At 45.0% G+C, this 15,306-nt stretch overlaps 1 protein-coding gene and 2 long non-coding RNA genes across 3 annotated transcripts; 2 read left to right on the top strand and 1 right to left on the bottom strand.

Moving 5' to 3' along the window:
• Positions 1-493: 493 nt before the first annotated feature.
• Positions 494-7,819, bottom strand: AZIN2 (antizyme inhibitor 2). The gene is made up of 11 exons (XM_073552020.1): positions 7,667-7,819; positions 7,499-7,576; positions 6,402-6,564; positions 5,867-6,040; positions 5,604-5,776; positions 5,360-5,494; positions 4,965-5,130; positions 4,712-4,874; positions 2,719-2,831; positions 1,851-2,065; positions 494-838 (listed from the first exon to the last, which is right to left on the bottom strand). The coding sequence occupies exons 3-11, from the start codon at positions 6,498-6,500 to the stop codon at positions 673-675; spliced, it is 1,404 nt and encodes a 467-aa protein (XP_073408121.1). The 5' UTR covers positions 6,501-6,564; positions 7,499-7,576; positions 7,667-7,819; the 3' UTR covers positions 494-672.
• Positions 7,820-8,111: 292 nt separating this feature from the next.
• Positions 8,112-11,458, top strand: LOC141055016 (uncharacterized). Its single transcript, XR_012221461.1, has 3 exons — positions 8,112-8,869; positions 10,938-11,116; positions 11,189-11,458. It is a non-coding gene; the product is annotated as an uncharacterized lncRNA (long non-coding RNA).
• Positions 11,459-11,572: 114 nt separating this feature from the next.
• On the top strand, positions 11,573-12,414 carry LOC141055015 (uncharacterized). Its single transcript, XR_012221460.1, has 2 exons — positions 11,573-11,805; positions 11,901-12,414. It is a non-coding gene; the product is annotated as an uncharacterized lncRNA (long non-coding RNA).
• Positions 12,415-15,306: the final 2,892 nt, after the last annotated feature.

Here is a 15,306-nt window from a genome sequence, read left to right as displayed (position 1 = left end):
TTTCCCACAGAACTGAATTAGATGTGAAAGCCACTTAAATTGTCTTACAAATAGGTTAGAAATGTTCGTTAGTTTGCAATAACCACATCCCAAAAAAAAAAAAAAAAAAAAAAAAAAGTGTTTATAGTTTTCTTATGCCCATTACGTCATCTGAGAATCATTCCATCTGACACAGAAACACTGTTATACTTCCAGAGACCTCTCACTATAGCTACAATGTATCACTGTAAAACATTCCTGCGTTTGTCCCATAAATCTCAAAGTGGCTGTCTTAGAGTGGTAGAGTTGGAAGGGACCTCCTGGGCCATCTGGTCCAACCCCCTGCTCAATGCAGGATTCACTAAATCATCCCAGACAGATGTCTGTCCAGCCTCTGGATGAAGACCTTGAATCAATGTATCATGAATCCACCCACCTGAAGAGCTTCTTGAATATACACTTAGCAAATATGTAAAAAAAAAAAAAAAAAAAAAAAAAAAAATAACTATGCAAATAGAAAACATAAATATTTATTTAAAATTAAATACAACTTACATTTCTACTTTGGTAACACAAAACTCAGGCAAACGTATTTAGCATATTTGTAAAGAGAGTTTATGTTGCATACTTAAAAACAAAGCCAAGATTGGTCCCACATGCTACGCAGAAAACGTTTACAGCTTTTAGGTATTGCTACAGGACATATTGGGAATGTTGAAGCTCAGATGTTCTGGTCGGTGCAAATGCAGGAGGTAAGCAAAGAGTATCAGAGATCTCCCAGCCACAGGACATTGGTGCACAAATGGTTTCCTTCTCTTCAACTTGAAATAATCCTTTCTGCAGCAGCTGAACAGCCTCCCTGGAAAAGACCAGTCATATTTTAGGTTTGATATTTCCTTATAAATTTAAATAATGTATTATGTTCATGCACACATTTAATTATACTATAACATTTTGCTGGCTTAAATTGAATCTGTTGCCATGTTTTATTTTCTACTCTATGCAAGAGCAGCATAATTTAAGGATAAAAACCCTGACTCCAGTGATGTATCACTTACTAGCAGCAGTTTTGATAAAATCACTACTTTTCATACAGTTGATCACCAGTTCGGAATGCTAGGCTCTGAAAAACCCTGCCAATACCACTGATTGAAAGTGGTGTACACTGAATAGGCAGAAAGCGGCCGGTCAGTGGTGTGGACTGGGTTATACAGAGCTCATGAATATGGAGGACTACATGGCATCAGGTTTTAATAGTCTTCTAGTGATAAACAGTAAATTTTAACAGCAGGAGATCAAAACCACAGCAAGTCATTCATGCACTGCTTAAAGCAAGGTCTTGGTCTCTACATTTTTAGTGCAAGGCTGTGGTCACACAGCTTTTTTTGCAGTTTTTCCCATGGATTTGCCAAAAAAATCCATGGGAAAAATGCAAAAAAGAAGCTTCCCATTCATTTCTATGCATTTTGCATATTGATGCGTTTACCGTGAAAAAAAACAAAAAAAAAAACATGTATTGCGGTAAAAAATGCAGCATACTCATTAATTTTGAGTTTTTTTCCATGTGTCTAGAAACAGCGCGGAAAATACAAGAAACGCACAAAAAACATGTGGTTTCTGGGAAGGGAGTCCTGTTTTTCAGCAGAAAATTTCTGCTACGTGTGCCTAAAAAGTCAAGTCTTCCATTAAAATTTTCAGATGTTAAAAAAAAAAAAAAAAAAATTTTCTGGACTAGTTTTTAAAAATTAGCACTTACCTACCTCCACAAGTGAAGACATATTATACTTTAAGAAAGGTGCAAATGAAAAAACAGGCAAAACATCACAAATGCAGTTATAAGTCAGGCCCCATGTCTAGATATATTCTCTTACCAGGCTGCCCGTGGCATTGCATAGTGAATGCGAGATTGTTGGAAGCCATTGAATGTAGAGGAGGCTGCCACTGTGTAAGCTCCCATGTTATCAAACAGGAGCCAGTCACCAAGTTGAAGCTCTGGTAGCTGAAGATGCTCTGCAATCCGATCCAAGCCATCACATGTTGGTCCCCACAAGCTACTATTATATAATGGCTGATCTGGAGAGGGTTTCTGATGGGAAAACACAAAGGACTTAATTGGCAAAAGAAAAAGTATTCATGTAGTTTTCCCAAAATTACAAGTTATATTCATAAGATGAGTAACTGATTGCTTGGTGTATTACCACTTGGACCCCCAACAATCCTGAAAATAGAGCTTGGCAGAACTTGGTCTTCAATCCATTCATTGACAATGGGACTGCAAGAAATAGAGTGCTGTACTTGGCTTTCTGTAGCAGTCTTATATACTATGAAACGAGCAGAGGCCAAGCCTGTGCACTTCACTCCATTCAGAACGGAGTCCTTTTATCAGGTTTGCAGATATTCCCATTTAATGGATAGGTGGCGATTAACAAAATTATTCCCTATTGCATGGATAGAGCATAATCAGCCATTTTTTAAAAACCCGTTAATTAAAAGCTAGCAGAACTGGCATCAGGTTATAAAGATTCTCTTAACCATTTCCGTTATGGATATTAACTTTAAAGAGGGAATTGTTAAGAGTTGCCCATCTTATGTGGCCAGTTTATCAGATAAATGTAATCTTGATATAAATGTTAGAAGTGCACATCAGAAAGTTGGGTTCTCTCAACTTAAGGCTGATCTCCAACTTTAAATCTAGACATGACCCATGCAAAATATCTATAGAAATGTATCAGACAGTACCTTGTGAAGGACAGGTTTAGGATGAGCATGGTCAAAGAAGATGCAGTTGAATGACCCATAAACACCATCATTGACATAATACATGATGTTCTTGTTAGGACAAGTTTCTTCATCTAAAGAGAAATTAGTTACATAGTGAACCACACAGCCAGACAAAACACATTTTTAATATTTAATCTTAAAGCAAATATTATGGTCAATGAGAAATCAAGCAATAAGATATCATAAAGTCTGAATTAAGTGTCCCATTTCCAACTTTGACTGAAGAACAGGTTTTCCACATCGAGACTTCGCCAAACTGATTTTCCCCTTTAATTGTGCATGTTTTATGCTACCAGATATTATGTTAATAAGAGTGTAGCTATTGAGGGAGATTTTGTAAAATTATGGCTTAGGATACAAATATCAGATTGGTGAAGTTTTGACATCTTCAGCTGATCAAGTGAATGGGACTGACAAATACCAGGCACAGCCAGAAAATATCATTTATTACAGCTCAGTCCCATTCACTTGCATAGGACGGAGCAACAGAGTTGGCATACCGGCTCTTTGACCTATCCTAAAGACATAATATTGAAGTCCTGAAGACCCTATTAAAAGAGAACCTGTCTTTGGACTTGTGCGCCTCGGATAGCAATAAGCAAGTATGCTTGGGTAACGTGTTATCCAGGCATGCTCGGGGGTTATGTGAGTGCGTTGGATAATGTTAGTCCCTGAGGCTGCATGTTTTCAGGCTGTCTAGGCAGCCACAGGGACTGGAACATATCCAAGCACATGCACTCATCAGTATCCCAAAACCATGGGAAGTATAAGTCAGGGAAAACATACTTTGAGTATGTGGTCAGGTACTGTGAGTTTTAGTTGACAACCTCAAAGAATGACCCCAGCAGCTTCTCCCTGGCCAGATCCCATTAACTGACAGATCTATCCCCAAGTCTGTACATTCGAAAAGACATGTCAGTCAAGAAGATTTGGCTAGGAGGAAGCCACTGGAGAGCAGCAATAATGCTGTCAGTCTGATTCATCCTGTCCGTGGTTCAGGCAGCATGAGCTTTCTGCTGTATTCCATCTAACACACAAAATAAAAAAAGGAGTTAAAGGTAACCGGTCAGGTGCCTCCAGAACCACCAGCAGTTGTGTCTGCATACATACTGTAGATTCCCTGCATCACATTACATACACTTTCTAAAGAGCTGTCTAAGTATGTAATGTGATAAAGGGACTGTTAGGCAGGGAATATACATACACATACATGTTGCTTGTCCTGGGGCCATGTGGGAACCTGAGAAGTTCCCTTTAAAGGGAATCTGTCATGTAAAATAATGCTATTAACCTGCAGATATGGGGTTAATCTGTAGGATAGCATTCAGACATTGTGCAGTGCCTGCAGAGAGCTCCTCTCCCAGGAGGAAATGAACTTTATTCCCCTTTACATCCTCGCTCTTTCAGTCATAGGGGTGGCCTCAGCACAGTTTGTCACCGCTCTGTGCATGGAGAACAGCAGCTGTAGCCACAGCCAGCCCTCATGCTGAGCCTGCTGTCAGTCAGTACCAGGGGAGCAGTTACAGCTGCTGATTTCTATACACTGATCAGTGACCGCTAGTGTGGCGGTGCCGTCCCGGTAACTGAAAGTGAGGCTTCTGGGGGGGGAGGTAGAAAAGGTCATTTCCTCCCAGCAGTGGGGCTCTCAGTGACGGTACCACAGTGCCAGAATGTTAACCTGCAGATTAATAGCGGTTACATGATATAACGGTCAATGAGAAGTGTTCCAATTGACCTTATATAACCAATACTGTAGGCACTGGTGCAAAATTTTGGAGTCTTAATATAATGACATGTTTCTAAAGAGTGTGAAGTGCATATTCTGCCTTGGCTGAAAAAAAAAAAAAAAAAAAAAAAGCCATTTCCAGATCATGTCCTAGAAACAATTGCATCAGTAATGAACGCTACTTAAAGCTTCTGTGCCACGGCAATACTGAAGTGTAGGACGTACCATCCGATCCAGAGTTGTCCAAGTGCACTTCCTTCTTAGCAATGATGTTCACGGCCAGAGAGAAGGCGGATGCTACATAGTATCTTCCGGGTTCCGCAATGATTTTTACAGCGGAGCCTTCGGGGAAGTACAGGTCCAGTGCTGGGTTTATCACTGCTGAAATCTGTTTCAGAAACACATGTTAAGTTAGTTTTCCCATACAGTTGCTCACATTCACAGCATGTGCCCACATTCTAATAGTATGATTTCTTACCTCTTCAAACCGAATTCTTGATTCGTCAGTCCCAGGGAAGCCTCCTCCAATGTCCAGCAACCACATCTTGTACCCAAACTCTGATGCCATTTCAAAGACCAGCCTGGCATCGGAGATGGATTGCACGTACGCCTTGGGATCGCTGCAGCCACTCCCCACATGGAAACTGAAATGAAGCCTTCAGATTTTAGCTACAGGCGAAAGAGGCAAAACATTTGCTACAAATTGTTTGCACTACAAGTAAACAGTTCTGCTATGGAAGTTAGCGACAGAACAGTGTATACACTGACTTTACAGGTCATTTATCCAAATCATCTGAAATATAACGAGAGTCTAGTTGGCATTAGCTGTACTAAACCCCCTCCAAAACTGGTACTCCTGGCTATACGACTTACCTGACACCAACAACATCGACATTTAGATTCTTAGCCATTTCGAGAAGCCGCCTGCAGGATTTTAAGGGTGCCCCAAATTTCACACTGAGTCGGGAAGAAGACTTGGAGTCATCGGTGGCAATGCGAAGTACCATCCTATGAACAGGAGACATGTCAGTTTAGATGTTGGAAGCTCTGGACAGTTATATAAAAGTGATGCAGCCTCCCATCAGTAAACGACGGCTTTTCAGGAGCAGGTACATACTTTGCATTCGGGTGGCTTCGTGACACTTTGGATAACTCGACTTCGTTGTCAAACGTCATCATTTGGACTCCATTCTTGGCAGCAAACTTAATCTGGGATATCTGCTTACATGGGTTGGCATAAATGATATTTTCTGGGCTCACACCTATGCTTTGGACCAATTCAATTTCTGCCTGTAGAAGAACAAATAGAATAAATTGTTACCCATCCAATATGCCACATTACAGCATGGAGGCAGAGATTACAGGAAAGTCCGCCATTACCTTGCTGGCGCAGTCAAAGCCTGCTCCAAGCTCTGCCAGGATCTGGACGACACCTCTGCTGCTATTGCACTTCACGGCGTAGAAAGGCTTCACACGGGGCAGAGCTTTCAGAAAACGCAGATGCTTCCTCACGACATCCCCCAAATCCGCAACAAAGAAAGCATCCTTGTCATCCTGGAAACAGAACAAGAGTGGGAAAGATTAAATCTGCACACATTCTTATATTTTTCTTTTCATGAAAACTTGTATTTAACTGCAACCCACTCCCCAATAAGAACAACATTTGAAATGTCAGACGTTTCAATCATTGGGGTCCTGGTGCTGATCCCCCACATGAAGTGGCAGAAGTGATCAGATGACAGCTGGTCCCTTTGGGTAGGTTGCTTTAGAGACTTTCTATAGGGTAACCTCAGCCCTCTAAGCGGCAGGTGGGTCTCACTAGACCCCTGATTACAATTTCTAAAATGTCGCTATGACACTGCAAGAATTTCTCTGGGTCAGAGATTAAACATTAGCGATGCTACAAAACACTCACAGTCTCCGAGACGTCATTAATGATTTCCTCCATCAAGTCTCTGGCCACAAAGCCTTCCTCCACCATGATGAAGTCAGACTCCTGGATGTACCTTGGCATTTTTATTTTCTAATGGGGTCCCACAGACCGCCCAAAATGTTGTTGTTTAGAAGTATGCAACAAGCTGGAGATGACAATGGAAAGAGGATTGGAAATATAGACAAGAAATAATACCTATAAATCACATCAGGTCGTAACAGGGGAGATTACACTTTCAGCACTAAGGAATACAGCCACTGGCAAGGGCGCCAGCCACAGAGGGGGGGGAATGAAGCCACAGGTGAGGGAAGGGGGGAGTTTGGAGGCAGCAGGTGAGGGCAAGGGCCACGGGGGATGAGATGCGGCCACAGGCGAGGGCAAGGCCCACAAGGAGGGGGGGATTTTGGAGGCAGCAGGTGAGGGCAAGGGCCACGGGGGATGAGATGCGGCCACAGGCGAGGGCAAGGCCCACAAGGAGGGGGGGGGGGGATTTTGGAGGCAGCAGGTGAGGGCAAGGGCCACGGGGGATGAGATGCGGCCACAGGCGAGGGCAAGGCCCACAAGGAGGGGGGATTTTGGAGGCAGCAGGTGAGGGCAAGGGCCACGGGGGATGAGATGCGGCCACAGGCGAGGGCAAGGCCCACAAGGAGGGGGGGGGGGGATTTTGGAGACAGCAGGTGAGGGCAAGGGCCACGGGGGATGAGATGCGGCCACAGGCAAGGGCAAGGCCCACAAGGAGGGGGGGGGGGATTTTGGAGGCAGCAGGTGAGGGCAAGGGCCACGGGGGATGAGATGCGGCCACAGGCGAGGGCAAGGCCCACAAGGAGGGGGGGGGGGATTTTGGAGGCAGCAGGTGAGGGTAAGGGCCACGGGGGGGGGGGGGGGAGGAGATGCAGCCACAAGGCGAGGGCAAGGCCCACAGGGAGTGAGGGGGGGGAAGGGGGGCAGCAGGTGAGGGCAAGGGCGAGGAGATGCAGCCACGGGCGAGGGCCACATTTAGGGCCTTAGGGGTGCTACATGGCAGTAAGACAGAACGATGCTGTGAGTAATGGCCCATGTTGCAGGCCTGAAGTCCTCACCTGCTATCAGAAGGCCCAGGGAGGCGCTCCTCTCAGCCCAGGACGAGTGCGGGCGCCGCTGATGGCGTCTTGTGATCTCTGCAGGAAGAGCACAGTAATGAGAATGAGCATTGCGGCAGCTGGCGGAGAGGGCAGCGATGCCACCCCACCGGAGAACCGGCTCCTCACCTTAAAACGCATTTACACGGCCGCGTCCCATGTGGTGGCAGTAAAAAATGGCCGGAATCCCTTCACCCCCGCAGTGCGCTTCTCGCTCTCTCCTCCTGCTAACGGCGCATCTCCTTTATATACTGACAGAGCCTGCAGTGACGTCATGAGTTTCCAGGCAACGCAGTTCTTCAAATTCTGCTTTGCTCCGCCCATGGCCACGCCCACACTCATGATAGTATAAGGTGCTGGAGTCTGGGGAGTTCCCGGCTCTCGGAGAACGTGACGGTGACTCAGAACACCGGAATCCCATTATTATCACGTGATTAGTCTAGTGAGGTCATCGCGTGTAGCCGGACACTGAGGCGTGCTTTCCAGTAACCATCACCCAGTGCACTCAGTAACACAATGGGTGGGGGTCTTCATGTTACGCTGAATCCCCTCTGTGGACCTTAGGCCTCTTTCACACTTCAGTTTTTTGCCATCAGTCAAAATCCGCCAAAATTTGAAATTGGCGGATCCGCTTTTTCTTGTTGCGGATCCGCCATTTTCCCCATTGGGATACATTAGTGGCGGATTTTGACGGATGGTCGTCCGTTGCGTCCGCTATTCGGCGGATCCGCAAAATTCTTTGCGGATTCTGTCTGAGGGGGACGGAGCATGTAACGTTTTTTTTTCGCCGTCAAAATGGCGGATGACGGCGGATCCGCCGTCATCAGCCATGCGGTAGAATGGGGCCCTATGGGCGGCGGATCCGCCGGGATCCGCGATTTTGCGGAATCCGCCGGCAGGATCCGCAAAATCGCACTGCACATGCCCAGAAAAAAAGATACTTTTCCAGACAGTCCCAAAACTATATAAGATGGGCTAATTGGGCCCAGACAGCAAGCCAGTCAGACCACCACCAAGCCTGCAAGACAGCCACCAAGCCTGCCAGACCACCCACCCAGCCTGCCAGACCAGCCACCCAGCCTGCCAGACCAGCCACCCAGCCTGCCAGACCAGCCACCCAGCCTGCCAGACCAGCCACCCAGCCTGCCAGACCAGCCACCCAGCCTGCAAGACAGCCACCCAGCCTGCAAGACAGCCACCCAGCCTGCAAAACAGCCACCCAGCCTGCAAGACAGCCACCCAGCCTGCAAGACAGCCACCAAGCCTGCAAGACAGCCACCAAGCCTGCAGCCACAGCTATCAAGAGGCCTGCCAGTACCAGCTTTACCAAGTGTGAGTATACCTATGACATTTCTGTGTATGGCCTGCAAGTGTGTAGCGTGTGTGTGTGTGTGTGTGTGTGTGTGTGTGTGTGTGTGTGTGTGTGTGTGTGTGTGTGTGTGTGTGTGTGTGTGTGTGGTCTGCGAGTGTTGCATGTCTGTTTTTTTTTTTTATATTTTTTTTTTCTGTTGCTTGTGTACTGCTTTTTATTTTCATAAAACTGTAATTATATTGTATTTTTTATGCTGTGATTGCTGCGATTGAGTGGTGTATGGTATGTGGTGTAATTGGGCCCAGACAATCCGGCACCAGCAACACTGAAGACTCCAAGCAAGATATCCGACTCCAGCCTGCCTGACAGAAGATTCAACTAGAGCTATAAAACCTGTCTGCACAGCTGCAAGTCTACCACCTGCAAGACCCCTGGAGCGCGCGTGTGTGTGTGTGTGTGTGTGTGTGTGTGTGTGTGTGTTGCATTTTTTTTTTTTTTTTTCCATCTTTTTTTTTTTTCTGTTGCATGTGTACTGCATGTTATTTTCATACAACTTTAATATTGTATTTCTTGCTGTGATTGTGTGGTGTAAGGCTGGTTTCATATTTGCACTTTATAGCGCAGTGATAACCTGCACACGTCCACCACTAATCCCCGTCCCATCTGGTCATCACCGCCTACTAGCACACATGGACGCTTGCGATCTGCACACCCTATCTTTAGTATGGGGTGCGCAGATTGCAAGCATTCATGTGCGGTAGTAGGCGGGGATTTGTGGCGGACGTGTGCAGGAAATAGCTGCGCTATAAAGTGCAAATGTGAAACCGGCCTAAATGGTATTGAATGTGGTGTTATTGGGCCCAGACATCTACATCAAACACCAGCCTGACTGTATCAGTCAGGCTGGTGTTTGATGTAGATGTCTGGGCCCAATAACACCACATTCAATACCATTTAGGCCGATTTCACATTTGCACTTTATAGCGCAGCGATGGCCTGCACACGTCCGCCACAAATCCCCGCCTACTACCGCACATGAATGCTTGCGATCTGCGCACCCTATCTTTATCATAGGGTGCGCAGATGGTGCGCTGGCAGGATTTTACCGTGTGCTGCGCACTTTTGAAGGTGTGCCCTTGTGCGCCAAACGCAGCATGTTGCATTTTGGCGCGCACGGCACACCTTCAATAGTGCGCAGCACACTGTAAAATCCTGCCAGCGCACCATCTGCGCACCCTATGATAAAGACAGGGTGCGCAGATCGCAAGCGTTCATGTGCGGTAGTAGGCGGGGACTAGTGGCGGATGTGTGCAGGCCATCGCTGCGCTATAAAGTGCAAATGTGAAATCGGCCTAAATGGTATTGTATGTGGTTTGGGCCCAGACATCTGGCAACAGCCACACTGAAGACACCGAACCAGACATCAAACACCAGCCTGACTGATAGAATTTCAAACTCCGCTGCAAATCTTCCACCTGCAAGACACCTGGAGTGTGTAGCCTGGCTGTGTGTTATGCGTGTTTGCGTTTTTTTATTTTTCATGTATTGTGGTATTTTAAAATAAAGAGCAGAGTAGCTCCTATTTTTTGGAAAAAAAAAATAATAAAAAAAATAAATTTGTTTTGAAAAAATCTCCTTTGTATCATTTTAAAAAAGGTAAAATTAAGTTACCATAAAGGTAATTGAAGTGTTCTGGTATACAAGTGTGGTTAAAAGTGAGATTGCAACATACCATGAAAAAATGGGTATACACAACTGAGTTTCAGGGAATTCAAAACCATGCAAACAGTGGGTATACACAGAAATTAAACACCTTCAATCACTGGTTACACTCTCGGTGAGAGTTTCAGGGAATGCAAACTGGTATACACAGCAATTACACACCTTCAATTACTGGTTACACTCAGTTACAAAACACAAAGAAAGTAGGTTTACACAAAATATTACACACCTTCAATCACTGGTTACACTCTGAGATAAGGGAATGTAGACATGCAAACACTTAAAATTGCGTATAATTAGTTTCAGGGAATTACACATACAAAATGTGTTTTGTTTTTTTTAAACTTTCATATCATTTTCTTTCAGTTCACACAATGAAGCGCCACCATACCGGCAGACACGGCCAGCCCAACCGTAGCAGAGATTCAGACCGCAGCAGGGATCAACGCAGCAGACATGACCGGTCAGACCGCAGCAGAAACAACCCTGACCGCAGCAGAGAGGAACAGCCACACCGCGGCGTACAGGCAACCATTAGTTTCCCTGTAAGTATAAAGACCTGAAAGCTTATTATGATCCTTTGTATAGTAGCTTAACAAGTGTCTTTATACTTGCAGATCACTACCAGCAGAGAGAGCAGCAGCAGAGAGAGCCAGCCAGGCTGCAGCAGAGAGGGCCAGCCAGACCGCAACAGAGACTGCCAGCCAGGCCGAAGCAGAGACTGCCAGCCAAACATTTTCCCTGTAAGTATAAAAGCCTGAAAGCTTATTATGATACTTTGTATAGTAGCTTAACAAGTGTGTTTATACTTGCAGATCAGTTCAGGAAGCAACACAGCTGCCCCAAGCCGTAATGTCTTCTCCTGAAAGCTCCCCCTCACATCATCAGCGAGCTGAGGTAAAAAAAATTTTGTTTTTTTTTTTAATTTAAAATAATTTTTTTTGTGGTTAAAAACACTATCCTATTATGTTTTAACAGGAAGCGGATTCAGAGGAGCTTCCAGGAGGAGACGTGCAGGGTGGAGAGACACACGGAGGGGGTGCGCAGATTGTAAGTTTAGCACATACACAGATACATAATACTACACCCAACACAAACATTCATCACAGTGCACACACCATAACTATGCATCCATCCAAACATTTCCCCCCCCCCCACAGTCTTCAGAATCCGGTGCCCGCACTAGAGTGACTCCCAGGGTCGTGAAGGTGATGCCTCTGGTGGTCGGCAAACGGTAAGTAACCCTATTTTGATAATTGTTTAAATGAACATCATGTGTTTGAATATAATGTAATTTTTTGCTTTTTGTTTTGTTTTTTATCTTCACAGGTTTCACAGCGTGCTCCCCGCAGACATCAGGAGGAGGGTGTCATTATTGATACTGATGACCTCATCCATGAGGTGGAAATCCGGGAGCCGCTGTGGAACATGGCAAACCGTCTTCATGCCGACCAACCAACCACCCGACGGCTCTGGGATGAAGTCTGTTCTTCAGTTATTGACAACTGGGAGGAACTCAATGCGAGGGCCAGGGATTTTGTGCGTAAGTATTACAACTTCAGTAACTTATATTTCCAGCATGTGAAGTGTTGAATACTAAACCTTTTTTTTTTTTTGCTTCACAGGTGACAGGGTTATCACACGGTGGTGGTCGCTCCGGGATCGCTTCAAGAGGGACTACAACAAAGAGATTCAGACCCCGAGTGGATCGTCGGGAGGACGCCGGGGACCCCAGTACAAAAACTACAAAGCCCTGGCGTTCCTGCGATCTACAATGGCGTGCAGAAGGTAAATATTCCCCAAACAATTCCTGTAGTAGAAATGTTTAACCAATTTTTTTTTTCAGCAGACTTAAAGTAAATATCAATATTTTTAATATACATTTTTTTCTTCTTTTTTTTTTTAGCACCATCTGCAGCACTCGGGAGTCTGCATCAGAGTTGCGTCCCTCTGGAGTGATCCCTAGTGAGACCGCCCCCGGTGACCACATCGAGGTATCCGACCCCTCTGTACCTACCCTCTTGTCTGATCCCTCTATCCCCTCCACCAGCACTGGAGCAGCAGGGCAGACTTCATCACATGAAGCTGCTGGTGACGACTTGTTCCCTGTTCCCCACCCCTCAGACACTGCCGCAACATCTCGACCAACTTTTGGTTCTGGCCGGCAGCGTCTGAGGAGTCAGGAAAGGCTGACCTTGTCTGACTGTTTGAGTCTAAACTCAACTGTTCAACACGGTTTCCACACTTATGGACAACGGTTATCTTCTGGGTTGACCATGATCAATCAAAGTATCATGGAACTCAGAAGATACATGGAACAGATGAGTTTAGAATCAAACCAGACACCGAGACATACCTTTTTTCAATCTGTTGTCCGGCAAATGGAAGGTTTAAGTACTCACCAGCAGATGTGTGTGATGCAAGCCTGTCAGAATGCTCTAGTGGAAGTGCTTGCTGAAGCATCTCATCCTCCCCCTGTCTATCCTTCCACAGTCCATCCTCCCCCTGTCTATCCTTCCACAGTCCATCCTTCCCCCGTCCATCCTTCCACCACCCATCACACAGCCGTCCCTCCTCCTACCACTCCCTCTCCTTTCTCTAGTTCCCCATTCCATTCTTCCCAGTACCTACCTTCCCCATTGCATTATACCCCAATGCCCTCGCCATACCCACCCCCACATACACCTTCAATGTACCCACAAACCTCGTCTGTCCATCCACTCCCGTCCCAACCACATGTGTTAAACCCCCCTTCCACTTCTGGTCCTCACCAACTCCCTCCCCAGTCCCCTACCCCCCCCCCCTCGATGTGGTCAACCCTGTTAACCCTCCCTCCAATACTATCTCCACCCAACATTATCATAGTTTGTAATTTTTCTGTTGTAATATACCAAAAAAAAATTAAAAAAAGGTAATATACCAAAAAAAATTAAAAAGGTAATATTATACCAAAAAAAAAGTTACCAAAAAGGTAATATACCAAAAAAAGTTACAAAAAAAGTTAAGAAAAAAAATAAAAAAAAAAAATACAGTTAATACAAATTGTCAGAAATAAACTGTTTTTTTTCAAAAAACTTTATTGTGATGTTTATTTTTTGCTTCTTTTTTCAAATTACACCAGTGGTGTAAAAGGTAAACACAACACTTGGTAACACAACACTTGTTAACACAACACTGGGTAATATTTCACAGTACACCGGTGGTGTACAAGGTACAAAAAAAACACTTGGTAGCACAACATTTGATAACCAACACTTGTGAACATTTCACAAGTGTAAAACGCTTGGTACACAACACTTGGTAACTTTACGCTTGGTACACAACACTTGTTAACTTTACGCTTGGTACCCAACAATTGGTAACACTGCAAAGTGTAAAACTAACCAAATCACATGGTAAAACACAATGCTTGTGCAAAGCAAACACTTGGTAAAATTTCAGATAAAAAAAAAAAAAAAATTACTCACAATTGGTATGAAGAAAATTATATCATGTCATCTTGCCAGTCCACTTGTCCCTCTGGTGTAACAAAATAATCTGCAAAGGTATCCCTAATTCTTGCCACTGAACCAGTACTCCGAAAAGTTTGCTGCTCATAATCCCACAAGGTGGTTTCATACACATTTTCATCGATGGAAACTGGTTCCTTTGAAAGGACAAAATTGTGCAGGATTACACAGGCCTTTACCACCTCATCCACAGTCTCTGTTTTCATTTTCATGGCCGTTAACAGTACTCTCCATTTGGCAGTTAAAATTCCAAACGCGCACTCCACCACTCTGCGCGCTCTGGTTAACCGATAGTTATAGATTCTTTTCTGGTGTGTTAATCCACGACTACCATATGGCTTCAGTAGGTGTTTTGAAAGTTGAAAAGCATCGTCGCCAATGCACACAAAAGGCATTGGTGGGCCTGTTGTTCCAGGGAGTGGTCTTGGAGGTGGGAAGTTAAAATTGTCTCCATACAAGCGACGGCCCATGGTGGAAATCTTGAACACCTGAGAGTCATTAGAACGACCGTATGCACCAATGTCCACGGCAATGAATTTGCAGTTTGCATCCGAAATGGCCATAAGCACAATAGAAAAGTATTTTTTATAGTTGTAAAACTGTGAACCAGATCCCATGGGTTTCACAATCCTGATATGCTTGCCATCCACGGCACCGATGCAGTTTGGAAACTGGCAGATTTCTTGAAACTTCTCTGCAATCTCCAGCCAACTCTCCTGTGTTGGCTCTGGGATGTATTCCTCCTGTAGAGAATCCCATAATGCCCGGCAGGTCTGTTGTACAATTCCAGCAATAGTGGAAATCCCAATCCGGAAATGGAGGGAGGTGAAGGATTCTCCAGTTGCCAGGAATCTTAAAAAAAGGGAAAAAAAGTAAAATTAATACAAACTACAAGCCATAACATAACAATAAAAGCCTGCAGAATCTGAAACATTTTAAAAGGTAGATAACTTACCGAAGGGTCACCATCAAACGCTCCGCCGGTGATATAGAAAACCGCATGTAGGTGTCCCTTTTCCGGATTTGTTCTCCAACACGATCCACCAATATCTCAAAGAATTCCATCCGCATGCGCACGTAGTTGAAGAACTTGTCCGGATTCTCCCTCAATTCCAGGTACAGTGTGGAAAAAACGCCACGGGTGAACCTCTGCGCATTAATGGGATGAATCCACTGGCGCCGTCTCCTCATACGCAGGATTCGCAGTCTTCTTTTCTCCCTCTCGA

The sequence above is a fragment of the Dendrobates tinctorius genome, unplaced genomic scaffold, assembly GCF_039654945.1.
Source record: "Dendrobates tinctorius isolate UK_male_01 unplaced genomic scaffold, ASM3965494v1 ptg000183l, whole genome shotgun sequence".
In the NCBI taxonomy this organism is placed as follows: Eukaryota; Metazoa; Chordata; class Amphibia; order Anura; family Dendrobatidae; genus Dendrobates; species Dendrobates tinctorius.
The sequence above is the reverse complement of the archived record's forward strand: the minus strand, read 5'-3'. Positions and strand labels throughout refer to the sequence as shown.

Bases quoted from the DNA above. Each gene is read 5' to 3' on its own strand.
- AZIN2 (XM_073552020.1), bottom strand. From the start codon at position 6,500: ATGCCAAGGTACATCCAGGAGTCTGACTTCATCATGGTGGAGGAAGGC. The intron at 6,041-6,401 runs GTGAGTGTTTTG...TTCTGTTTCCAG, and splicing joins TTAATGACGTCTCGGAGACT to GATGACAAGGATGCTTTCTT. The intron at 4,875-4,964 runs GTAAGAAATCAT...TTTCTGAAACAG, and splicing joins CAAGAATTCGGTTTGAAGAG to ATTTCAGCAGTGATAAACCC.